This window comes from Aspergillus brunneoviolaceus (assembly GCF_003184695.1).
Source record: "Aspergillus brunneoviolaceus CBS 621.78 unplaced genomic scaffold BO95scaffold_4, whole genome shotgun sequence".
In the NCBI taxonomy this organism is placed as follows: Eukaryota; Fungi; Ascomycota; class Eurotiomycetes; order Eurotiales; family Aspergillaceae; genus Aspergillus; species Aspergillus brunneoviolaceus.
This window is the reverse complement of record NW_020290734.1, coordinates 487,138-510,577: the sequence shown is the minus strand read 5'-3', so window position 1 is coordinate 510,577 and position 23,440 is coordinate 487,138. Positions and strand designations below refer to the sequence as shown.

The 23,440-nt window shown below is 53.7% G+C and overlaps 9 protein-coding genes across 9 annotated transcripts; 2 read left to right on the top strand and 7 right to left on the bottom strand.

Moving 5' to 3' along the window:
• Positions 1-558: 558 nt before the first annotated feature.
• On the top strand, positions 559-2,220 carry BO95DRAFT_158867 (uncharacterized protein). Its single transcript, XM_025580712.1, has 2 exons — positions 559-1,819; positions 1,887-2,220. The coding sequence occupies exons 1-2, from the start codon at positions 919-921 to the stop codon at positions 2,108-2,110; spliced, it is 1,125 nt and encodes a 374-aa protein (XP_025447152.1). The 5' UTR covers positions 559-918; the 3' UTR covers positions 2,111-2,220.
• Positions 2,221-2,972: 752 nt separating this feature from the next.
• BO95DRAFT_158895 (purple acid phosphatase family protein) lies at positions 2,973-5,226 on the bottom strand. Its single transcript, XM_025580713.1, has 4 exons — positions 4,734-5,226; positions 3,972-4,667; positions 3,471-3,911; positions 2,973-3,395 (listed from the first exon to the last, which is right to left on the bottom strand). The coding sequence occupies exons 1-4, from the start codon at positions 5,087-5,089 to the stop codon at positions 3,014-3,016; spliced, it is 1,875 nt and encodes a 624-aa protein (XP_025447151.1). The 5' UTR covers positions 5,090-5,226; the 3' UTR covers positions 2,973-3,013.
• A 1,083-nt stretch (positions 5,227-6,309) lies between these two features.
• On the bottom strand, positions 6,310-8,083 carry BO95DRAFT_478590 (uncharacterized protein; the record flags this gene model as incomplete). The annotated part of the gene is made up of 2 exons (XM_025590044.1): positions 6,310-7,823; positions 7,972-8,083. The coding sequence occupies 2 exons, from the start codon at positions 8,081-8,083 to the stop codon at positions 6,310-6,312; spliced, it is 1,626 nt and encodes a 541-aa protein (XP_025447150.1).
• Positions 8,084-10,034: 1,951 nt separating this feature from the next.
• On the bottom strand, positions 10,035-11,031 carry BO95DRAFT_158852 (uncharacterized protein). Its single transcript, XM_025580711.1, has one exon. The coding sequence runs from the start codon at positions 10,939-10,941 to the stop codon at positions 10,246-10,248; it is 696 nt and encodes a 231-aa protein (XP_025447149.1). The 5' UTR covers positions 10,942-11,031; the 3' UTR covers positions 10,035-10,245.
• A 435-nt stretch (positions 11,032-11,466) lies between these two features.
• On the bottom strand, positions 11,467-12,795 carry BO95DRAFT_158815 (zinc-binding alcohol dehydrogenase family protein). The gene has a single exon (XM_025580710.1). The coding sequence runs from the start codon at positions 12,627-12,629 to the stop codon at positions 11,565-11,567; it is 1,065 nt and encodes a 354-aa protein (XP_025447148.1). The 5' UTR covers positions 12,630-12,795; the 3' UTR covers positions 11,467-11,564.
• Positions 12,796-13,384: 589 nt separating this feature from the next.
• Positions 13,385-13,867, bottom strand: BO95DRAFT_427541 (uncharacterized protein; the record flags this gene model as incomplete). The annotated part of the gene is made up of 1 exon (XM_025584802.1): positions 13,385-13,867. One exon carries the CDS (start codon positions 13,865-13,867, stop codon positions 13,385-13,387), a length of 483 nt encoding a protein of 160 aa, XP_025447147.1.
• Positions 13,868-15,107: 1,240 nt separating this feature from the next.
• BO95DRAFT_459105 (uncharacterized protein) lies at positions 15,108-15,554 on the top strand (the record flags this gene model as incomplete). The annotated part of the gene is made up of 1 exon (XM_025588622.1): positions 15,108-15,554. One exon carries the CDS (start codon positions 15,108-15,110, stop codon positions 15,552-15,554), a length of 447 nt encoding a protein of 148 aa, XP_025447146.1.
• Positions 15,555-16,219: 665 nt separating this feature from the next.
• On the bottom strand, positions 16,220-19,409 carry BO95DRAFT_438419 (oligopeptide transporter). The gene is made up of 9 exons (XM_025585510.1): positions 19,127-19,409; positions 18,747-19,045; positions 18,411-18,685; positions 18,155-18,357; positions 17,939-18,097; positions 17,778-17,875; positions 17,396-17,725; positions 17,160-17,342; positions 16,220-17,101 (listed from the first exon to the last, which is right to left on the bottom strand). The coding sequence occupies exons 1-9, from the start codon at positions 19,185-19,187 to the stop codon at positions 16,454-16,456; spliced, it is 2,256 nt and encodes a 751-aa protein (XP_025447145.1). The 5' UTR covers positions 19,188-19,409; the 3' UTR covers positions 16,220-16,453.
• A 2,434-nt stretch (positions 19,410-21,843) lies between these two features.
• Positions 21,844-22,848, bottom strand: BO95DRAFT_438414 (IQ calmodulin-binding motif protein). Its single transcript, XM_025585509.1, has one exon. The coding sequence runs from the start codon at positions 22,413-22,415 to the stop codon at positions 22,119-22,121; it is 297 nt and encodes a 98-aa protein (XP_025447144.1). The 5' UTR covers positions 22,416-22,848; the 3' UTR covers positions 21,844-22,118.
• Between the last annotated feature and the right edge of the window lie 592 nt (positions 22,849-23,440).

The window sequence follows — 23,440 nt, the reverse complement described above, 5'->3', positions numbered from 1 at the left end:
ATAAGTACAATGCAGAGAGGTCTAATGCACGCCGCAACGGTTCACCACATCACAGGGATTGGGGAAAGGGGAGAGGGGGGCCGCGGTCCGCCATGACGACAACACCTTCAGCAGTGCAACAGGAAATGTGATTATTGATTTATGATCCCTCGCTCAGAAGGTGGGGTAATTATTCTAATTTATGACATTTATGAGGGGAAATACCGTGGAACAAGGCAGCTGGAATTGCATTGCCAGGTGTGTCGAGCCGAGCAATTCCGGGCGCATCCGGAGGCCGGGCGGACTTCCTGGCCGTCCGCTATTAATCTGATCGGATCTAGCGTTTATCTCCCTCCGGTAACCCTCCCAAGGTAAGAGAACAACAACAACACCCTCGACTTGGAATCAAATTTTTTTATCCGGGGTTCGAATACTTATACCTCCTTGCTCACAATCGGTGGCTTTTATGCAGTCCTCCAAGCAGCAGTCCTCAAACTATCACTCGGTCACAGCTGGCTTAAGCACAAAGCATGATGTAGAGGAGTCTCCGTACAGACCAGGAGACTATGGACTCTTGTCCGCAATTATGCACGCACGCATGATGCTTTATACTCTCGCTTATGGTGGCTTCTTGTCATAGGCCAGCTGTGCTGACCAAAATTGAAGGGAGCTCAAGATGGGCGCGGCTTCCTGTCGTCAGCAGCGTTCTCGGGTACAAAGAATGGGGCGTTCATGCACATTGACACAACAGAGTTCTAACGGACAGCAAAAGAAAGGGAACAAGGAAACAGGAAAAGGGAAAGGAGAGATAGAACGAAAAATCATGAATATAGTCACTTGGATTGTAAGGCAAAGTACACTAACGGCAAGACAGCGGTGTGAACAAGAAAAGCGCCTGGACCAGAGGACTTACCAGAATGCCGCCAGCTTGAGGACGGCATGCACCTCCCTCGACAGCTGCTGCACAATCTTCCCCACCCGCGCATGATCGTCCGCCAGGCAGAGGAAGGGGTCATCGCCCTGGTCCGGGTGGACGCGCAGTGGCAGCACCGTGCGGTCCTGGATCGGGCGGCCTTGCGGCCCACTCCGATCCCACGTATAGATGCCGACCCTGGAGCCCCTGGCGAGGAAGAACGCCCGACACGTGCGGCGCGCCTCGTCCGTCATCCCCAGCTGGGTGACGATTTCGCGGCACTCGTCCAGCGACGGGTCCGGGTGCTCCTTGTCGCCCCAGGTGCAGAAGACTCGGATGAAGGGGTATCGGACGAGTTCCTTCACCGGCTCCTCCTCCTCCCTCCCTTCCTGTTTTATGCGTGGCTCCTCCTCCTTGTGGGTGGGGGTGGTGCTGCTCCGAATGAGACGATCCAGAGCTCTAGCGCGCTCCGGGAAGGCCTCACGCACCAGCTTCGAAGAGTTCCCGGGGATCAGATCGATCACCACGAGTGCACAGTCCGTCAGCGGCCAGAGGGGCCTCCCGACGCACTCCGAGAGGCGGAGGTACCGGACGACGCCGGTCAAGGGGTACCGCGCGTTGTAGATCTCCGCCGCCACCACGTGCGCGGGCAGGGTGTCATCGAGGTTGTCGGGGAGGATCTCTCCGTCGCCGGCGAGGCCGAACGTGTCGCTGAGCAGCCGCCCCCAGAGGTCCAGGGAATGCCCGGGCCGGGGTATCCACCACTCCTTCTGCTGGTTTGCCTTGGCCTTGAGGATTTGCTCCCGGAGGGGTTCGTCGTCCCAATAGTTCCCGGACTTGGACTCCGCGACGCATTCGCAGCGGTTGGGGACCGTGCCTACTTCGGTATATGGGGATGCGGACGGGACAGCCTTGGTGGACGACATTGTGGGTGTCATTCTCTATACTGGGTGTCGGAATATAGATAAGTGGCTGATCGGGATGGTGCGTGTAGCAATGGAGTGCTCGTCGAGACCGGAGACGGGGATGAATGTGGTTCTATTTATATCCATTCCATGGGCACAACTGATGCTAAACACCTTGGACCTGAAGGGTGTCGAGAAGGGAATCCCTTGGAGCTCCTCGGTTGAAAAGTCGAGAGAAGATCAAAGCAAGGCGATCATAATCGTTGCGATGGTCGTGAAAGACGTGTCGGGAATTATCTTCGATGCTTTGTAGTAGCACCGACTGTGTTGCAAGCATTCGTACAGGGGTCAGGTCGTCTCCATGGTCGCGACTTCGACACGAATGGTTAGTTTGACCAGCTGGAACGATGATATCTCAATCTGCCCTTGAAGCACGTGTCTTGCGGGCATGATGAGGTAGAACGGTGGTTGCTTGTCAACTCAGATCCCGGAGGCTTGTTCAGCACGAGCCGGAAGAGAGGTCTATCTTGCTGATGACTTTTCGCGTAGAGATGTATCTTGCCGTCTTCTCTCCGGGCGATTGTTGCAGAGATGAGACAATGAATCGAGAAGGAAAATCTCTGCATTGGGGAAAGAAGCCACCGGAGATAGCGTGTGCTGCGTTATCACAGCAATACCACAGTACAATGCGATGGCTCTATGACAAAGCCATTATTTCAAAGCACTCGATTGCTGGACTTCGCTTCTTTGTTCTTCCATCGCGCGTCAGTTGAAGGAACCTCAATGCAGCACACACGGGGATCTTCACGGAGGGGCTGGCTGGAAGACCTCACTCTCCTACTATAGAGATGCGGTCACATGACTCAAACTGAAGAAGATCGGGGGTGCATCGATATCACATGAGTATGTAACCATGATGCAGAATGACTTTAGAGGGTCCGATTGTATACTTGAGGCTGAATCGACACACCACGTTCGAAAGACGACTGATATCGAAAGAAGTCCTTCTGCAGCAGTGAAATCTTACAGTCAAAGTCACAGCACGTGGATGGGTCTGGGAAAGAGTGAAATGACCCAAAAGGCGAGCAGCGTGTGGGCAGTGCACCACCAAACATACTCACAGCAACAACAATGATATTAACATCGATAGGCCCACTATACAGTACATACATCATCAGCAGTCATACGACTACCCCTACTTCGTGAACTTTTTTTTTCAAGCCCGAAAGCCAGAATACGCCTTTCCGTTGCCCTTGCCCTTCCCCTTCGCCTTCACGGCAGAAGGCTTCAGCAACGTAACCTCGTCTCCGACCGACCCATCATCCCCGCGGATAAACTGCCACTTGACCTCCGTCTCGCTCTTGACCGTCAGCTTGCTGAACCCGTAGTGCACGGTATCCAACACGGCCGTGATGTTCGTCAGCCCCTGGCCCTCGCTGAACTCACTGTGGCTCTCGATGTTGCCCGCCATACCATTGATGATGTGGGTGATCGACTTGCCGTTGTTGGCGATGTAGGTGTTGTTGTTGACGACGCTGGCGGTGTCGATGGTCTGGTTGGCGCCGAGGGGGTACAGGCGTTCGTACCAGTGGATGTGTCTGTTGTGCTGGGTTAGATTGTCTGTAACCGAGGAAAGGCGGGGCTTTGCGCCCGGCAAAAGGGGCCAGACTCACCCTGAGAAGTAAGCATCCACGCCATACTTCAGCAACAGGCCCTCGAAGGCCTCGCGCACGTGGAGCTGGTACGACGAGTACGCCGAGCTGTACATGGGGCGGTGGCTCATGACGAACACCCAGGGGGTCTTGCTGCGGTCGACCTTGGCCAGGTCCTGCTGCAGCCACTTGTACTGCGCGTAGTTCTTGGTGTCCTTGTAGCTGCCGTCCACCGCGCCGAAGGGCCCGCTGTCAGTGATGAAGGTCTCCTCCGCTGTGGGGTGCGTCTCGTTGCCCTTGATGTCCTCCGCGAAGGGCCACTCGGGGCTATTGGCGAAGTCGGTCTCGCCGTCGATCGAGACAAAGTGCGCCAGGCCGTAGTCGAACGAGTACCAGAAGTTGCCCACGCCGCCGGTCTCCTCGCCGGGCATGCGGAAGCGATGTTGGTATGCAGTGAAGTTTCTTGGATTGCATCAGCTCGTCAGTACCGATCACAGTTGGGGGAGCGGGGGAAGTGCTCACCGTTGAGAAGGGGGGCAGCTGTAGTAGTTCAACTTATCCTCGGCGGCAGTGCCATTGGCGATGTCGTCGTTCAGATAGGCCGTGAGGATGTTGCCTGGCCCATCGAATTCCGCGCATGCGGCTTCGTGATTACCGGGCATGACCATGTATGGGATCTTGACCGTCACGTTGCTGAGCCACTGCTGCCACAGGTCCCAGTTGGACTCGTAGATGACGCTGACATCGCCACCTTGGGGACCTCCCTGGTTGGGGATCTCCCCCGCGGGGAGCGGCTTCTTGTACTCGTCCGGCAGCGGCAGGTTTCCGGGCAGCTCCGTGCTGGTGCCATTGTAGCAGACGTCCCAGGAGGACTCGCACGCCAAGGTGCCTTCGTACCAGTCGTCCGCGTAGCTGATGTCACCGCCGTGCCAGGCGAAGGCCGTCCCCTCGTTGGCCGCCTTGATCAGCTGCTTCTGCGTGCCGTGCGCATTGGTGTAGCCCATGTCATTCAGCACGGCGACGCTGAAGGAGCCCTTGTCACCGGCCTCGCGCGCGGTCTTGAAGCTCAGCACTTCCGACTTGGTCGTGCCGTTGGCGGCCGGGATCTGGTAGTAGTAGGTCGTCCCGGGTTCGAGGTTTTCCAGGCTGACTTCGTGGAAGTACTCGCTGCACTGGGTGGTGATCTTGATCTCGGAGCAGGACGGCGTGCGGGCATAGCTGGTCCGATGTTAGGGGATTTGCTTTCTCTCGGGTGAGTGCACAGGATAAGACTTCAATGCTTACGTGTGGGTATAACCGCGGGCCACCTTGTTGAGCTGGTGAGGACTCTTGCCCCAGATCACGGATGGGGTCTGTCCTAGCCCGAAGGGGGTCTGGTAGTGGATGTGCATGCCCTTGGGAATGTACGACAAGGAGATGACGTTCACATTGTTGCGAGGGTTGGCGCTGGCGGGCCGGACGGCTGGGGGCTCAATCAGACGCGGAAAGCCCTTTCCATTGCCATTGACAGTCGGGTCCACCCAGTCTCCCACGGGAACGGCCGGTCCAGTGTATGGATAGCGTTCATCGGCGACAGGACGTGCGTGAGCAAGCGTGGCGGAGAGGGCCACCAGCAAGGCGGATGCAGCAGCGGTCTTCATGGTCGCGTGCCTTCAGCTCCGTACAAGAATGTTGACGGGGAATGGAATATTCAATTGACGTGCATCTGCTCAGGCATTCGAGAGCGGCATGACCACGGTCTTTTATAACTTTCTCGCTCGGCATGGCTATCTCATCGGTTGTATGCAGTAGATAAGACGGCAAAGCAAGGCACGAGACCACACGTGTAGGTCCCCAGAACAGCAATTGGCCAAGCCCTTCGGTTAGAGCAGGCGATTGAAGCTGCAGCAGACTGGCCATAGAGACGTTAGTGTAATCAAAAGCTGATAAAAAGAAGATGCTGGTTGGTGATAAACCCGGCAGTGGGGAACAGTCCATCAAGCATTGCAGGTACGGAGGAAAAGGCGGAGATTCCCGACAGTGACCATGTGCCTGCATTGTTCCCCTTTGATTGGTCAACAGCTGCCAGGCACGGGCCCGTGGCCTGAGGCCAGCAAGAGCATGACGCCGCATGCTGATTGGACACATTTGAAAAGCACGTGTATGCTCCACCCATCATTGATCCAATCATATCGGCTTGAAGGTTGAAGCTGAAGCTGTTGATTAACAGGGGCTGCTGCCTAAGGCTGCAACTGGTGAGATAAATCACGCTCCCGTGGTAAAATCGCTCGAAGTCCTAAGTTAGTTTATACAGCAATCCCAAATTTCTCCTCTGTTTAGAGGATATTAGAGGCTAACCGGGATTCAAACTGCAGTAGTGAGATGCCGCGACCACCCATCCGAGAGCCGTAGCGCCAGTACTTTAGAGTCATTGACGAGGCGCGCGAGGTCGCCAGTTATACTGCGAAACATTTCTTCTTTGACCCCGGCGATGGAAGTGACATCGTCATTGAGTATATCTACAGTGTTCGGAGTGACTGGGACAAGTTCTGTGCAGCCTTCATCTCCACGGCTGTGGCCCGTAAGTATTGAGGCTACAGCGACCATGAGCTGAATGAACACAATACCGAGGACCACCGTGGCTGTCGTTTGGTACTGTGACTACAGTCGAAGCTTGAGGCAGGCAAGGTCCCAGGTTTTAAGCTAGAGTGACTGATATACAGCGTAGATAAATGAAATGATGAAGAACGTTGTCGGTGGAAGAAGGCCCCGATGGATGCTCACTTAGGGTTATTTGGGGAAATCTAAGAAAGTAAAAGTTGGGGGCTTCAGGGAATGGCAAATATCGTCAAGATCTGTTTTTGGATCGTAGCTAGTTCTGTTATCTGATTGCCCTGTGAGCGTACTCCCAGGCCTCCTGTTCCTCCACACTAGGCTCACCGTTCTTCGACAGCCCGCAACCAAACAGCATCCCATCATCCAGCGGGGGACTTTCACTCCCACGCATCGCCTCCCATGGCGGGGAGGCCTGCATGCGCGCCTGAATCCACTCCTCCTCCGAGAACGACGGCTCATCCCACTCCAATCTGATTCCCAGCGGTTGGAGATCCTCCCGGAGTCGGACTAGACGATCCCATGGATACTCCAAAACCTCGTCGAGACGATGCGGCTCCGGTCTGTACCTAACGCAGATCGTTCGGAGCGCGGCCTGTTTCGCCCATGCCGCGCGGGCCAACTCCAGGATCCAGCGGGCCTCGACCTCCCCGAACGTGTCACAGGAATCCACACCGTGGACACTCAGGCCATAGTCCAGATTGAGGGTCGTGAGACGGGGCGCGCAGAGAAGAGCGTCCGTGTGGGCGGGTAGAAAGATGAATGGCGGGTCTCTTTCGTCCTCCTGCTGCCAACTACCATATCTTCGGATCTGCCACCAGGGCAGCGTCAGGCGCTCCAGGGCGATGAATCCCCTGGTCTGGAAAAGCTTGCCTGAATGCAAGGAATCAATGAATGTAATATCGATGGTTTGCAAAGTGTCCTTGTGGGCAAAGAGCCATGTGCTAAGCATCGAGAGATCAACCTGGCATTCCGGACTGCTATCCCACAAGATCGAGGCGTGGAAATGGATCAAGGCCTTAGGCCAGAGAATCAGCTCTTGGAATGCCGCGGACTTAACATCGTAGTCCTGAATGTGAAGGCTGGAGAACTGAGCAGTGCCCTTCGTGCTATCTGGTTGGCAGGAGGGCCTCTTCGCCTGTCTTTCTGCCCTCGCAGTGCGCCCCGGGGTCCGAAAATCAATTCCACTAAGCTCCAGTTGGCGCAGGTTGGGCATCTGCACAATTTCGAGTATGTCCCGGACGGTCAAGCCTTCCCCCATACGGTTTAGAGACAAAGTCTCCAGTGCTGGCATGCTCCGAGATGCCCGGTGAACCAGGCCCCACGTTTGGTCCGGGTAACGCTCCCAGCCCCCACGAAAGGTCAAGGCTCTGACATTGGTGAGACAGGTGATAATATCGCACGTAATATACAGGTTGCGTCTGTGGATATCGATGGAATCGTCCATCTGAATCACAAGTCCTCTGACAATTTCACAGTATAGTGGCCGCTTTTGTAGCACGGCGAACAGAGCTTCTAGGGCCCTGCCGGCCGCCACCCTGACCAACACGTCACGATATAACAGAGGAAGTACAATCTGCGTGAGGCGACGACAGATGAACGCAAACTTCCGCAGGGTCTTCCGGGTCTCGTGGTAGCTGGAGGCCACGTTTTCAAAGATTAAAGTTAGAATCTCTGTTGGAAGTCGTAGGATCGGTGGGACATCCATAACGAGCGGAGTTAGTTGACTTTCAACACGCCCTGAAAATGGTAGTTCGGATTGCTGATTGATGGGGACTGGCTCTATTGAAATGTAGCACAACTTGACTTATCTACACGACGAAACCATGTGCCATGTTTTAAACGCATGTTAGTGAAGCCTGGCGTAGGCAGCGACAAGAGATACCTAGACACCACGTGACTGCCATAGCCCCTTGCATGGACATCGCACCAAGGGGGCCCTGTTCGACGAAACGGCTTTGCTCTGACGGTGGGCAGGGATTAATTTTAGAGCCGGCGCCAGCAAATATCAATCTCAATTCTCCTTCGATAGCAGAAGCCATGGAAGCACTATAGGTATCCTTTATGGGCACGACATCTGAATAGTTATACTCTGCTATTAACAGTGTGGCAGAGTCGATCGCAGAGCGGCGGGGTGGCTTTGTAGAGAATTTCATTGCCGATATGTCTTCTGGGAGTTTGTTCGTCTGCTACCACAAGCTTGGTAGTATGGAACAGTACCTGAATAGAGGGTTAGGAAACAATCTTAAAAAGAGTCTGTGGTAGGCAGAGAATTGGCAAAGGCCTTGTTTAGCTGGTGGGCCGATATGATAGAAACGCAGGCTACTGTCATACTGGGCCGACCTCCTATTGATCTCTCTCTTGATCTTGATTTCGAGTTTCCGAAGCAGCGAATGAGGCTCAAAAACAGGGTTCAAGACCTAACACAGGCAGCCTTTGCGAACCAACTTCTTGGCGGTCTGCAGAACGACGCGTTTGATATCGCCGTCTGCTGCAATAGGAATTTGTTTAAAGTCGAGGGGTCCGGTGAATTCAGCTCACCTAGGAGTAAATCATATTTTGACGATGGCTAAGCACCACCGCTGACCATGGATCCCGTCGTGTACGGCAGTATGGCGTTTACTGACATGCTGCCCATTCCCGCCGAGGTAAGCGTGACGACAATCCAAAAGCCATGACGCAAGAGACCGACGAGTTCACAAGCGATGACTTGACTGTTTGTCTGGGCTCTTTGGCTAAGACCAACCCAGAGGGAGATTATGAGTCCATCTGTGGTAGCCCCATCGACCAATATAACCCCGGCAGTTTCACCGAAATTCAGGGCGAGTATAGACGATAAGAGCTGATGCACACTGTGTCGGTATTTCGGCGGCAGCAGTGTTTTGGGTACACATTCCTCTTTCTTACTTTCGCCGTCTACCTTGCAACACCATTACAACACACCACCAACCACCTATACCTTGATTATCGATATTCAAGACCATATGTTGACCTCCTATAACATGGATACCTACCTATGAACAAATGCTTCGATCCGGGGAACAGTCCTGAGACTCACGTGAACGCGGTGAAAATTGCCGGCAAGTTTTCCAAACGGCTCTTGACGTTTTCGTGGTTCTTGAGACTTCGATCCCTATCATTCTTGGATGCGGTGTCGATCCCTGGAGTAAACATACCTTATCTCTTCCCGAGGGAGTGCGATATTAAAAGTTCGGGTTGGAGCTGCTGCAGGTGCTGCTGGAAGAGGCCAGGCGTTGAGAGCATCTGCAGCCCTTTACCACCTGGGAATCCATTCACTTTGCACGGCCATATGCGGTAGAGCAAGCCAAGGATATTGAGGTGACCAGGATGATCCTCCCAACTGGAGTCAACGTTGGCTTCCTCTATTCTGATGATTCACGATTGTGGTCCGCCAACCTTGGCATTACTGTCACCAACCGTACTTGTATCGGCTCCTTCGTGAGACGGGTGCTGATCCAAATATCGACAATAACGAAAAATGGGGGACTCTCTCCTCTGCAGTAGGGAATGGTTACATGCAGGCCGGTCGACATCCATTTTCGCCACAAGCAACAGGTCGGCGGTAGGAGATAATTCAGCTGCTGTTTCGGTAGAGCGCAGACCCAGCGCGGGCCGGGGGGCGGGGGGGAGTTTAGGCGCTGCATGGCGCACTGCAAGACGCTGATAATAAGTTGGCAGACTTTCTAGCCGACAAGGGGGCGATTGTTAGTGTTGCCGAACTAAGCAGTGCGGATCAAGCGCTCTTAGATCACGCAGTACAGGAGCGTGCGTGGGATACAGTGATGGCACTTACTCCAGTGAATTGGTCTATGGAAGGATATGCTGGTCCAGGTCTGGTGAAAGACGCTCACAATCGGACTTTCCCGTACGTTTCACCATCCAGCAGACCACCTGCAACGAGACCCAGGATTTGCAGGAGACCCACTGCGCATGGAGGACTATATCGGCCACTCAAACAAAAGAAGAGTGCGATGCGACTAGCGTGATGCGTCTGTACGCCCCAATCTATTACTTATACAAGCGAGTCATGGCATTCACCACTATTGAGATTAGTCCGATGTTCCTCGCCTCTATGGAGGACTCGGGGAAGAAAGTATATGCTACTGAGAAGGTCTGCACAGAGATGCATTGGTGTACATAGTCTAGCCTCTACATCGCACATATAATATAATTTTCTACAGGATCAATGAAAATGGTTCGTGTCATCTTCGTCTCCAAGCCGCGACCCAAACCGAATTCCCTTCTCACGTCGTTCTCGCTGTCGAGTCTGAGCCTGAACCTTGTTGGGACGCCTGCCCTGACCTTGAAGTTGCTTACAAACCCCGCGATCTTCAATATCGCGATGCATTTTGTTCACATTCAATACCCAGCCCTGCAGGACACCATCCCCTTCTTCGACGGTAGCCAGCCGTCGGGCGAGTTCCTCCACAAACGCCACACTCCGATGACGGCCCTCCTCGCAACATATTGTCGCCACGATTTCGACATCTGTGCATTCACCGCCGGGCTCTTCCCTGGAATGACCATCCCCAATTTGGGGCGTATCAGTCTGCGAGGTCTCCTCATGAATTTCTTCCTGCGCTGTGGAACACAGCGGCTGTGCGCAGCTTTCTTGGACTGCGTTGACTATCTCGCGTTGGACCTTGACCAAGAAGGCCTCGACCGCGTCGTTCTGGAGGAATTCTTTCTGCAACCGCCGCGACAGGCCGGTTGATTTGACCCGCAGATGGCGGGGTGGGTTGGGCAAGTGTCGAATGTTGTAGGCTAAGGTTTGGTGATGTCGGGCCTCCCGAGGTTGTTGTACCACAGGCCCGTTAGCATGGCCATATGAGATGAGGGTGATTTGAGCTGGTCTTGTGGGGCTGAGGGGGCCTTCCATTTTAGATGTGACTCGTGCGGTCGTAATGTGATTGAATGGGAATTAAGAAATGCAGGAGTGAGAGGAATTATGTTTCCTTGTTGCTGTGAGTCATTCTTTGTAGTGGCTTAGTCAGACAGGTCAACTTAACTTACTGTCAGCGCTAAGGAAGTCGGCTAAATGACTAGATAGTCTATCTCAACACTATTCAGATTTGGTGTCTATGATGCAAGCCAAGGTCTGTGGGTTAAAGGGTGTCATAGCACCTGCCCCTAAACATGCCTTGGATGTGCACTTTGGCTGGTCTCACGTGAGCACAAAGGAGGTTCAACAGAAGGAAGAAGGGGCGAGAGAAGTAGGTTCTTTAGGGCTACCTACGTCCTGTTCTCATACATGGCACCTAGAGCATCCTCTCTTTTCAACATCCACAGAGCATGGCATTCCTTGACTAGAATATCACACATACAGATCAAGCAGCAATGCTCCAGTACCAACCCATAAAGCCTTAATCCGATAAACATTATATTATCCTATAAAAAAAGTCTCCAAAATTAAAGAGATTTAAAATCATAACCGTGTGTCAACCGCATCGTTGACACTACTGACCTGTGCATGTTCCCCAAATACACCTTTCTCCCTGCTCCTCAAAACCGAATCTGCCAATGTCCGCTCACAGAGCCATTCGAATAGCCATCCAGCGTCCGATTCACTGCATCCACATCCAACCCCTCGATGACCGACGATTCCGTGGGGACGAGCTTCCCAGCCTGCACCCACTCAGTAACGTGCTCCCACAGCGGCGCCGCCGTTGCGGGCCGCACGGCTGACAGGCCGAACACATTCAACGTCTCAAAGCCTGCCGGCTTGGGCGCAGACAACCTGGTCTCGTCCACGGGACCCGTAGGAAGCAGACGAGCCAGCTTGCCCTTGTGGGTATTCGATAAGGCCTCCACGCCAATATACTGGTTCTCGGGCGGATTGATCGCGTCGTAGACGTAGAGCAGATCATCCCCGACGATGGCCCGCACCTCCGCCGCGATCTCAGCGCCGGACTTGTCGGCGCGATTGATGACGTGCGTCGCCCCCAGGCGCTGCGCCTCGGCCGCGCTACGCGCGCTCCCTACCACAATGATCCGACCGAGGCCCGCCAGCGCGGCCAGCTGGATCCCGAAGCGGCCCGTGTTGGAGCCCCCGCCGATGATCAGGAGCGAGGTGGCGTGGTGGTCGAAGTCAGGGGAAGCCGTTGTCCAGGGTGCTGGGATCCCCAACGCGCTGGCGTCGAACAGGGCGACGGCCGGGGCCACCAGGTTGGTCGGCAGCGTGGCGAGTTGCGCGTCGGTGAAGCCAGATGGCACCTTGGCCGAGTAGCGGGCGTCGAGGATGGCGTACTCCTGCAGTCCGGCCGTGTCGTTGCTGTTGGCGAGGGTCAGCCCCGCTTGGCCGACGATGTGGTCCCCCTCCTGGTAGCGGGAGACGTTGGGCCCGAGGCGGGTGACGACGCCGACGACGTCCGCGGCGAGCACGGCGGGAAGGGACTCTTGGATGAAAAGACCGTAGTCGCGCGACTTGGCGTCGTGGGGATTGAGACCGGCCACGGTTATTTTCACCAGTACTTGGTTCTCTTGGGGCTCGGGGATGGGCCGCGTGCCCTTGGTCAACGGCTTGCCGATTTCCGTCACCAGTAGCGCGGTCTGGGTTTGTTGGGACATTTGGTGTGTAGTCTTAGGTACTCGGATGTATGGGGAAGAATGAGTTGTAGTGCAGAGATATTATAACAATTCTTTTGGACTGAGGTGGCAAGCTTCTTGCTGGATGTGTTATCTGGTGTGGAGAGTTGTTCCTCTTATATGGAAGCGGGCCACCCCGCATCAGCCGTAAATCATTATCAATCTGTGCGCGTCCGTGCTTACCAATCGGCATTGGATCATGATTTGCGTGATTGACGATACAATCTTACTTCTAGTAGGATCTCTCATCATCCTACACGAGGTCGCAATCCTTCTTTCTGACTCAACAGGATTCTAACTGTCGAAAATAAGATATGACGTGCTCAATGGCGTGCGTGATACAAGACATACTGATTCGCCAAAACTGTTGTGACCCGTGTGATCCATGCCAAGGACATAATCACGGTTGGGCCAGCTGCACTGACACTGTTCAGATGTCAAGTCTTATACCAACTAGGAAAGATTTCTTTCTTCACATACAGTCTTCGATTGCCCGGTGCATCGAGTGCGTATGTACATAACATTATCTTAAACTCCGCCGTCACGATCGGAGGGAGGAATGACGAAGAAGAGACCAAGCTCGAGCGGAGATGAACCAGTTTTCAATGGTAGGTAGTAGACGCTTGGCCTCAGATTGAATAAGGGGACCTGAAGTCGTTATAGACTATGTCTGGAACGTTTCCCGCGGGGAATATGCGTTTCATGCGTCGCATGGATAAGCTCGAACCATTGCACTTTCAAATTTTCACCGCGGATGATGCCATAGAGTCTCTCCTCGCCTTCTGCGCCTCTCTCTCCGCCACAAGCACCTTCTCCGCATGGATTGAATCCAGATAGATCCGAACCGCCCGCAGTGTCCCGCTCCCATCAAATTCGCAATGCCACGAGTACTCCTGATCGTAACTCAAGCCAAGGTCCTTGGTAGTGGTGTGGACTGACCGGAGCTCAACCGCCGCGCGCCCCCGTTCGTCACAGACAATACTGTCCAGGCCCCGGGGCATGATGAAACAAGGGCCCGGCACCGCGATCAGCGTCGAGTTGGAGCTCCAGATCTCGGCGACAAAGCCGGCCTTGGTCCACGACCCGGAGAAGGGATGCTGCCCGGTGATCTGCCATGTCGAGTCCTCCGGCGCTGCGAGGAAGAAATGATCGTGGCCCGTGGGATAGTCGCGGAGGTGGAGGAAGAGTCGGTGGATGTCCTGCGCGGTTGGGTACCCCATTGCTGTATGGATGATTGGGGTTTTTCTTTTCCTTTTGTTTGCGAAATGAACTGTAGCAAAGGGAATCGGTCAATGTATTTGGCCCCCCCAAACGAAGGTCTTTTTTCTCGATCGCTCACCGACACGAGGGGTTGAGGTAGATGGAAATCTGGATAAATGCTATGGCTTTAGCTTTGCTTGAACTCAGCGAGTATCGGACATAACCCGGCGGGCCCGTTGTATAGCCGCCCAGAGGGAACAGTGTATAGAAGCAGTATCGACAGATTTTCTTTTGTCGCGAAGGACTATCCATCAAGTCTGATAAAGCCGCGTAGAATAACAGCGGGGAGAAGCACAAAATCTGAGGGGGTGCGGGGAGCAAGACAATGTCACGGGGTCTTGTCTACAGAGGTACTAAAGTGAAAGACAAGCTCACGGTATCGGGCTAAAGAGGTTCTAGACCCTTATAGTAATCACCAGGTCAAGGGTGGGGGGACAAATAACGATCCTTGTTAATTCTTCGGAGCTCCAGTGGGAGTATAAGATAAGTATACTCTTTGAGGAATTAGTACAACTTACAAATTAATCTTGGCTTATCGAACTATCTTGTCAAGTCATTTCTAAGAATCGTCTCTTACAGTTGAACTCGGAAGAGTCATTTATGCGCTGCATGTGTTGTAGTGGGGTATAATTGAATTGGGAAGCATCTTCTCCAAAGATCTTTTTCCTCGGGGTTTCCAGGGGTTAAACGATGTTTTTGCGTTGGGACCATATGGTAGTCTCTGTTTGGTTACTCAATGGCCTCCAATCATTACTCTGAAAGGAAGCTGTGACATAATTCAAGGTTGCCACAAGCGGACCATTAGATGCCACTTAAGACCATTTCGCCTGTAGTGTAGGTCGAACTACAATTGCCTCCTAGCAATTAGCACCACAAGCATAACCCAACATAGGCAGCAACATTTGACAACTGACCCCTCATTTCGGCGTCGCCGAGTCTGTAACGGTAGCATTGGAAGGGCAATGCAGTGACCAATCGTTCCTGGCGTGGCTTTAACAATTCGAACTAGTGGGAGTGTCTGCTGCGCAGGGACCTGTGATCCTCAATGCTATGAACCGGAACTCTCACGCCACTCACAGAAGCATGCTACAAATTCCGCACACACCGACCTACCAAGGTGGCAGTAAGTATAATCCATTTTCCCTTCTCTTTATTCCCACCCTGATCCTCACTAGGCGCTTCCCACTCTTGCTGGTCACCATGCTCCTGAACCCGTTCCGACCATGTGAGGGCTCACCAACCTTCCAAAAGGAATACCGGAACAGCAGCTACGTCCCGGAGGTGATTGAAACCGCATTAGGCCGCCAGGTTGTGGCGCCAGCTACCCCCTACGTGGCTGCCGCCGGCCCCAACGCCCTATACTTCGACACGCGATTCGACCCGGGGACGGCCCAGCACATCAAGCTCCAAATTGAAAAGGCCTCCGTGCCGCAACTCGACGAGTGCATCGCGATTGACGAGATCAAGGCCACGGCGGAAGTGAAGAACCGGGTGACGGGCGAAACGACCTTCGTGTTCGACCCCTGCTATGCGCGGGTGCTCTTTGCCAGAGGCATGAACCGGCACAATCCGGACCTCAAACTGCCGGAGCATGAGCCGGCCGGCGACTGGTTGGTGACCTACGATCTGGATACGGTGGTATCCTGACGACGGCAATGCGGGCCAATATGTTCTGCTACGATTATGGTTGCTATACCCAAGGAGAATTGCATATACCGGACGAGTGGAAAATGTGATATCTGTCGCGAGTATCGGGTGGACAACGGGTGTGCCAGCATGCAATCAAATGCTATCGGGATATGTCACCCACTCTGCTCTAGGGCTGTCGACACCCCCAAGGAAGATGGAGAGGCGGATGCAAGTTACTATCGGCGCATGGACAAGTTGCACTGGGGAGCGCAAGAAGACGTTCTATAGGCTGCTATGGGCGATTAGGGCACTCATGGCTCTAATGGACGGGGGGGATGAGCCACGTGACTCTCCAGTTTCACGTACTTGTGTTTAGTTATTCCAAGAGGCAAATAGCCGCGTCTAATAGCTGGCTTAAGTACGGCCGAGCGGAAGGGAAACTCTGTTTTCCACACCCTGGGGTCGTATGCACTGGGACTTATTAATGTTTGTCTTATGTACGAAGCAATGTTTGCGCAGGATATGTCTATATTATCGTCATTCCGAATTAGCCTCCCAATAGAGCAAGAGATGTATCTATCCGGTCCGCTCGAGACTGTACTTAATCGAAGCCCATAGATCTAGTCCACTTCAAAGACTTGGAATCTATCTCCTAAGATGAAGAGGAGAACGGTCCCGATTTCTTTCCTAGGGGCCATACTGGCATCAACAAATAAATTATAGCATTATATAACACAGAGCGTGAACCATTGCTTGTACCTCCAAGATATTTGCAGAGCGTGCATCCCAAACAACGAAGTCTAAGCAAACACAGCACAAACACGCTTCCACACGCACACACGCACAAACGCTGGAATGAACAAGATGCATCTCACATGTTTCCCCTATCAACTCATCCCCACCCCTTTCACGGAACATTACACCCCAACTCCAAACTTGCCCCCCTCCGGAATCGGCAGATACGAACACCCCTTATAATCGCACGTATCCTTATACACCTCCGTCCCCCACCAGCTAAAATGCGCCGACGCGCCACTGTAGAAGATAGCAAAGAAGATGACCACGCCAGCGATGGAGACCGACGAATCCAGCGCCGAGCTGAGCACAAAGTTGTACTTGTACCACCACTGGTACAGCCGCTTGCGGATGAGCACGCCGAAGGTCAGCCCGACGACCGCCCAGCTGCCGTAGTTGGTGCCGGTCGCGGGCGGGAGGTAGTTCAGCCCGCCCAGGAACAGTGGGACGTGGACCCGGCGCCACAGGGAGTTGGGGTAGCGGCGCTGGAGGTAGTACACGGGAATCGGAAGGATGGCGCCGATGATGAAGAAGTACAGGAGGCGGTGATAGCCGATGCCATTGTTGAAGAAATTGCGCGGGCCGATGGCGCCCCAGATCAGACTGGTGTTGAAGTGCGTGCGCGAGTAGGGGCAGGTGAAGCCGTTGACCCCGGTTGTTGTGCACACGCCGTCGATGTGGCCGAGGCCCCAGTTCAGGACGCAGACGGAGCTGAGCGTGCCAGCGATCATGCCGACGACTTGGACGAAGAAGACTTTGCGGGGTGGGACCTGGAGGATTTGTTAGGTTGAGGTTTGGAGGTGTGGAAAAAAGGAAGGGGGAACGTACGTGGCAGTAATCTCCTAGCTTCATGTCCTGGGCGAAGTAGAGACCTTTGATAGTCGTGATGTAGCCGATGTCGAAGAACCAGATGTTGGCGAGGATGCGGTTCTCGAAGACGAACCCCGCGATGATCCGGCATAGGATATCTATGTTGATCTTCAAATTCGAGGTCGCATACACCAGAGCCAACTATGGCACGATTTAGAATGAAGCCTAGAGGCGAGTGCAAGGAATACACTTACCGGTCCGTAGAACACCATGGCAACGGCACACGCCAGCAGAACGCCATACCAATGCAGCTCGACGCGCCAGTACTCCACGGCAAAAATAGTCACAAAGAGCGCGACAATGGCGGTCAAGAGGTACCACCACGTCGGCACACGTGCATGCGCGCCGATCTTCTCCGATTCCTCTTGTTCGCTGGAGAAGGACTGGCGGACCAGCTTGGGGATTCTTCGAGCCGCAGCCGTCATGACATCGCGCTTCTCAAGGAATGTCCACACGAGGAGCGAGCTCAGTGTCGCGAAGGACAAACCAAACATGTTCAGGGCGTAGGTGACAGGGGTGTAGACCTTTCATGTTTGTCAGCTGTGCTTCGATAACGCTATCTCTGCCACCACTTACTGGCGAGTAAGCCTTGTACTTTGCCAAGTCCAGTTTGTATCCAGTCGCCGCGCTGACGACCTTGGATGCTTTGTACACGGCGCCAGTGTTGTCGTACACTAGAGGTCAGACCACCCATTAGCGGGAAAATCCCAGGTTGCCGTGAAACATAGACAGCTTACCCGACGAGCTCTGGAAGGGCAGATGGCCGGTATACCAGATGTTCGAATAGTAGCATGCGACCGCCACGATCCATATCCAAAAGACCAGACCGGCGAAGACGTTGACGATGGCCCAGGAAGGGATCAACAGAGGGGATCCGACATACGAGATCTGACTCCCTGCGTGACACTACAGGTAAGCATTGCTCAAACTGAATTCATGACTGCAAAACTTACAATCGAAAGTGATGGGCAACAGTCCCATGCCACTTGTCATGCCGAACAGCTGATTGACAACCGTACTCTTGGGGTTGATCCAACAAGGAAAAGTAAAGTAGCTCAGGGCCGGGAATATGAAGTCCGGGAACCAGTACCAGCAGAAGGAGATGCAGAATGCAAGGCTGAAGAACCCGTACCGCGAGATCTTCCAAGTTGCGTTGCTAGTATTGGTCGATTAGTTGTCATTCTCTAAGCGAACCTGAAAATCACTTACAGTCCTTGAACGTCCCCCTGGCCCACTTGATGTAGAGTTGTCGTCAGAGCAGTGCAGCTCAGAACGCCTGGCCAGACCAATTCGCGAGGCCCAACTACAAGAGCACGGAAGAACCCAGCCAGACAGAATCCAATGAGGAAGGTTCCAAATGTGATCAGCATCTGGAAACCCCAGCCCGCACTGTACCCATAGAATTTCTGCTGTTCGGTGAGAACATCCGCGCCTAGACGGACGTAAATACTCAGATTCGACATCATATAAATCAAGACATGTTCCTGAACGCAGACGAATGTTAATGCAACGTATCCCATTCGCTGTGATACAAGAGACACTCACCTTCTGATTAAACGGGCCCGGGTTTAGGTTGAAACTCCACGCTCCCAAAGGCACGTTCCAAGCAGGGATGGCCTTTTCCCAAAGCTTTCCTAACGGGTATGCAAGAAGAAGAACGACGGTGGCTGAGATCGTAATGGACGGATTGCGGAGGGTGTACAGGGTGTTGAAGCCACTGGCAACGATACAGAAGCCAACCCCAAGCACCCACATGCGCAGGGTCAGAACCGGCTCAGTCGGATCATCCTCGGAGATGCCAATGCCAGCAGCTCGCAGCACCTCGGTCTGCGACTCGACTTCGGCTTGAGAGGTTGTTGCTGTCAGCACTAGGACTGGATGCAAGCGGACGGTCGCGCAGACACTCTGCCGGGGGAAAAGCTTACCCTTGTCATCGCTATCTACCGCATACACCTCCTTTTCCATCCCTTTCGTATCGGTGGCCATTTTCGCGAGGAAAATTCAGTTAGGGGCGGCCGACCAGACTTGTGCCCCAATTGGGGTGGGAAAATAATTCCGCTAGAGCGACGGCGAAGTGCAACAAGATTATCTGATCGATCAGATATTTTCCATCAGATAAGATTCCGCCGTGCCAGGGGGGAGGCGATACTTAACAGCTGGCCCCGGGTAAGTGGTTTGACCAGATTTTCCCATTTCACCACCCACAACATCCGACCGTCATCACAGCACGCGCTGCTAGGGGGGCAAAGGGTAGAGTGGGCCCGGGTTCTGTCCGACTTGGCTCGTAACTTGGTTCAGCCCTACCTAGCCTTATGGATTCAGGGTGAAGGAAGAACGGCTGCCTAGCCAAGGTGGAGCTCCGGTGGCTCTAGTGTCTCGTGTTGTGAAAGGCACATTTTTCACACCATCCACGCATCCATCCTCATTCCAGGAGATAGTAGATTATTCGCAGGATCATCGCTTTTCTTCTGCTCTGTTCATGTTTTGTGGTGTTTGAGGAACAGTGTCTGCCTGATTGTGCGGTCATGTTCTTGTGCGGTCCGTATCCACCTTTCGGCCAATGCTGGAATGTGGTCGGCTAAGCGTTCGGCTAGTTTGTCCCGATCATGAGGAGGATACGGGCCAAAAGGGTTAGGTGGTCAGCCATCGCCCTCCCCTCGCCCGTGGGTGCATTCTAGACTAGTTTTGCAGGTGAGGGTCTTGGTGGAGGGGAAACCTCGAATCAAAGGCGACAATTCCGTGGTGCAGCTGATCTCTTGAACTAAATTGTCATATTATCTGATTGATTATCGACGAGGATGACGTTCCAAACCACCGGACCCTCCGGATTAGGTTCGGAAATGACAAGGTGCTGCCGCATAAGATAACTCGACTCAACACGTCCGTGCTGCAAATTTCTCCACGGCGTGATTTTAGTCGTGGTAGCGAGCCGATCAGACCATTGGAAGGGAAAAAAGTGCATATTTTCTGTGTTCTTATCAGATCCCGCCGATGTCAAAGATTATCACCCGAACACCACAGAAATAAGTCCTTGTGAATTTGATGCCGCTCTTCAGCCCTACAAGGCGTAGGGCTGAGCAGATTTTTCTGATGCCATACGACCCAGCGCAGATCAAGAAATGCTTGTCGAGCCATTTGGGGACATAAGGCTGAGGTGGGGAGCCACCCGCGCGAAGTCGCAGCAAATCCATAATTGTCGTCTACGTCTATGGTCCCAGCGGATCAGATAATCTCGCAAGGTGCACCTTTTTTCAGCATAGCGCGATAAGAGTCCGGAAAGGACGCACGTCGTGGAGCTGTGCAAAGTAATGACTTTTCCCGGCTCGTCCTCTTGGCCAGGCTTATCATCTGCCAAGTGTTCATGGACTCCGCGCTTGGCTGTCAACTAATGCATGACTGCGCGATTAATTTCTCCTTCGCCGGCGAAGGACCATGTTCCACGGGCGAGGAAATGGCCGCACTCGATTAAGCTCCATAGCGCGACCCATCGTATCATCCGGAGCAATGTCTTCCAGGTGGCATGAGGAAGCTCGAATTGTTAGTGAATACCAGGAAGCGAACCAGCTGCAAAGAAGATTTGGAAATGGCCGGCCTAACCGCAAAGCGGTCGATCAGATAACCTGGAATGATCATGACAGCTGCACACCACGCGGTGATTGATAACCGGAAATTCTGGCCCCAGTTCGACATTCCCGACAAAGGAAAGAAAGCACTACTAGTCGAGCCAAGTGGCACAGAGAAGCCCCATCTCCTTGCTTCTAGGATGATGGGTTACATCAGCCGACCAGGTTTGCGCCGGCTCCAATGCCCTTCTAGGTAGGCACTAGCCGGCCATGTCTCAGATTACCCCTCTCGTACACATGCCACATTCGCCCCGTGATCTTTTCATGCGCTGGTCGGAGCATTCTGGGCGGAAATTTGAATCGAATATGGGCATGTACTGTACTCCCATGCTAATCAGGGTACAGCGTTATCACAGAGACATAATCGTAGTTGTCAGATATGAAGCCTTCTTGAGGCTGGAAAGCTGTGAAGTGCTGATTCGGAAAAGCAAAGGCCCTGCAGCCACCACACACAGAGATTACTAGATCGAATCAGCTAACATTCCAGGCAGTGGAGATCCAACGGAACTCGAGACCAGACAAGAGCACACACACTCACGGTCACGTATGGAGACCCACCGGCTAAAACCATCTCCCCCTTTGCATTCTTTGATTCTCATATGCAGGCAAGATCCACCGTCACGAAAGAGACAAGTCTTAATCTCGGATAGGACCTGACCGCTAGATCTTAGCCCGTGGCGTTGACGAGTACTATACGGTGTAGTAGATTTGTGGAAAACCAACAGTCCGCGGGCGGAACTGCTCTTGGTACACGTGACCTGGCCGCCAGACCCATGTCTGGCATCAGTCGACAAATTCCTGAACTGTCATTTGAGTCTAAGTGAAGAGTAAGGGACTTTTGATTCTTGTAGTAACTGCTGGATTGGAAATTAGAACAAAGCATACGATTGCGAAGGGTGGTGAACCTCGCTCGATAGGCACCATAGGGGAAATGAATTGTCTAGCCGTGGGACTTGCAAAGTATATATCTTGCGTATTTGCTATCAATTCGCCACTAAACCAGGATATTTTTGCAAATCTCCTTTCCATCAGACACAAAAGAGCTAATTTACAAAGATAGTCACTAAAGTAAGTTTATGCATAGCATAGGCCACCACCTATCCTCCGTAGTGGCCACGCGAAGAGAATAACCATTGCAACCAGAAGCGTGTCCAGAATCTGAAGGCCTGTATTATTCCTAGGTAGGGGTATAAGGAGTGTCACATAAGAAAGTACACAATCATCAAGAAAGCTGCTGGTGAAAAGAAGCCATAACAAACAAAGCGTACACAGCCCACAAACAGAAAAGGAACCCTCACGCGGCCGGGAAGGACTTCTGCCGAATGGGCAAATTCATCGTGCGAGGCTTACTCTCCGGCTGTACCTCAGCACCTCCTGCACTGTTCTGCACCCCGTCCCCTGGCTGATCGGATTTGTTGATTGTCTCCTCCCCGCGCTCGTGCGCCTCGGCCTTCTCCCTCCGCTTGCGCAGAAGCTTGTGTTTCGCCTCATCCGCCTTCTCGTGCAGCGCCCGAACCTTGCGCTTGGTGCGCGTGTAGCCCTCGATGCCGAGCAACACGGCGTACGACTTGCTGATGGAGACGCCTGACATGTCGACGCCTTGGTCCTGCAGGGAGTGCACGAAGGCGCGGAAGTTGGCGGCGGGCGGGCGGTAGTGGCCACTACGGTTGGGGTTAGCTCTTCACTCTGGTCGGCCGGATATTGGTGAGGGTGATGGTGGAAATTTACCTGAGGGGTGCCAGACTCCGCAGTTGGCCGTTGCGTATCTTGATTAACCCGGCGGCCGCGATGCGGGCGCCCCGGAGAAATGATGAGTGCTGGAATGCGCCGGACTCTTTGATGCCGACGAAGAGCCGGAAGGAGGTATCGGCCACCTACATCGGTAAGACCCTGTCAATGACTGTGATGCAAGACAATTTTCAACAAAAAGAGGGTGACTGACGAAAATCCACATATCCTCCTTTCGTTTGGACGACTTCCCCTTTAGCGCATTCAACATCGTCGCCGGCGTGGTGTGCACGAACTTCTTCGCCACCTTGGCCGCCTTGTACTGATCGGTATCATGCTTCCCGATTGTATCATCGTGCACACTCTCCGTGGTACTGAAGTCTGACGACGAGAGCGACGAGAGTGAGGACGACGACGACGATGTTCCAAACGACGCCTCGCCATCGGCAGCAGCATCATTCCCCTTGAACCGGGGTGCGTTCTCCTCGACCGGCACCACGCCATGCAGGCTATCCTTGAACCGCTTACTGTCCGTCCACACGAGCTCGTTGTTCCTCGCCCAGCGGAACCGCCCCGCCGTGTCGACGGTCACGAGGTAGTTCATGCGCTCCTCGCGGCTCAGGTAGCGCACCTGCTGGCGCTCGAGCTTCTCGCGCGGACACTGCGGAAGATCGAGGTCCTTGCCCTCGCCGTGGTCGAGCCAGTAGAAGAAGTTCTGCTGCGTGGGCGAGGTCTTCCAGTACATGTGGTAGACGCGCAGGTTGCTGCCGTGGCGGTGTTTCAGGTCGACCATCTCCAGGAAGTATTGGAGGTCCATCATCTTGGCAGTTGTGCCGGCGGGGAGGTCGTGGTGTATCTGTGGCCCGTGGCTGTTGCTGGCACTGGTGG

What these genes read in the sequence shown, in the direction of transcription:
- BO95DRAFT_158815 (XM_025580710.1), bottom strand. Translation starts at nt 12,629, where the DNA reads ATGTCCCAACAAACCCAGACCGCGCTACTGGTGACGGAAATCGGCAAG.
- BO95DRAFT_158852 (XM_025580711.1), bottom strand. Translation starts at nt 10,941, where the DNA reads ATGGAAGGCCCCCTCAGCCCCACAAGACCAGCTCAAATCACCCTCATC.
- BO95DRAFT_438419 (XM_025585510.1), bottom strand. Translation starts at nt 19,187, where the DNA reads ATGGCCACCGATACGAAAGGGATGGAAAAGGAGGTGTATGCGGTAGAT. An exon ending in GGTAGATAGCGATGACAAGG is followed by an intron (nt 19,046 to 19,126) that starts GTAAGCTTTTCC and finishes CAACCTCTCAAG; the next exon opens with CCGAAGTCGAGTCGCAGACC. An exon ending in CGGGCCCGTTTAATCAGAAG is followed by an intron (nt 18,686 to 18,746) that starts GTGAGTGTCTCT and finishes GTCTGCGTTCAG; the next exon opens with GAACATGTCTTGATTTATAT.
- BO95DRAFT_158867 (XM_025580712.1), top strand. Translation starts at nt 919, where the DNA reads ATGCACCTCCCTCGACAGCTGCTGCACAATCTTCCCCACCCGCGCATG. An exon ending in CAGCCTTGGTGGACGACATT is followed by an intron (nt 1,820 to 1,886) that starts GTGGGTGTCATT and finishes TGGTGCGTGTAG; the next exon opens with CAATGGAGTGCTCGTCGAGA.
- BO95DRAFT_158895 (XM_025580713.1), bottom strand. Translation starts at nt 5,089, where the DNA reads ATGAAGACCGCTGCTGCATCCGCCTTGCTGGTGGCCCTCTCCGCCACG. An exon ending in GCCCGCGGTTATACCCACAC is followed by an intron (nt 4,668 to 4,733) that starts GTAAGCATTGAA and finishes ACATCGGACCAG; the next exon opens with CTATGCCCGCACGCCGTCCT. An exon ending in AGCTGCCCCCCTTCTCAACG is followed by an intron (nt 3,912 to 3,971) that starts GTGAGCACTTCC and finishes ATGCAATCCAAG; the next exon opens with AAACTTCACTGCATACCAAC.
- BO95DRAFT_438414 (XM_025585509.1), bottom strand. Translation starts at nt 22,415, where the DNA reads ATGTCAGGCGTCTCCATCAGCAAGTCGTACGCCGTGTTGCTCGGCATC.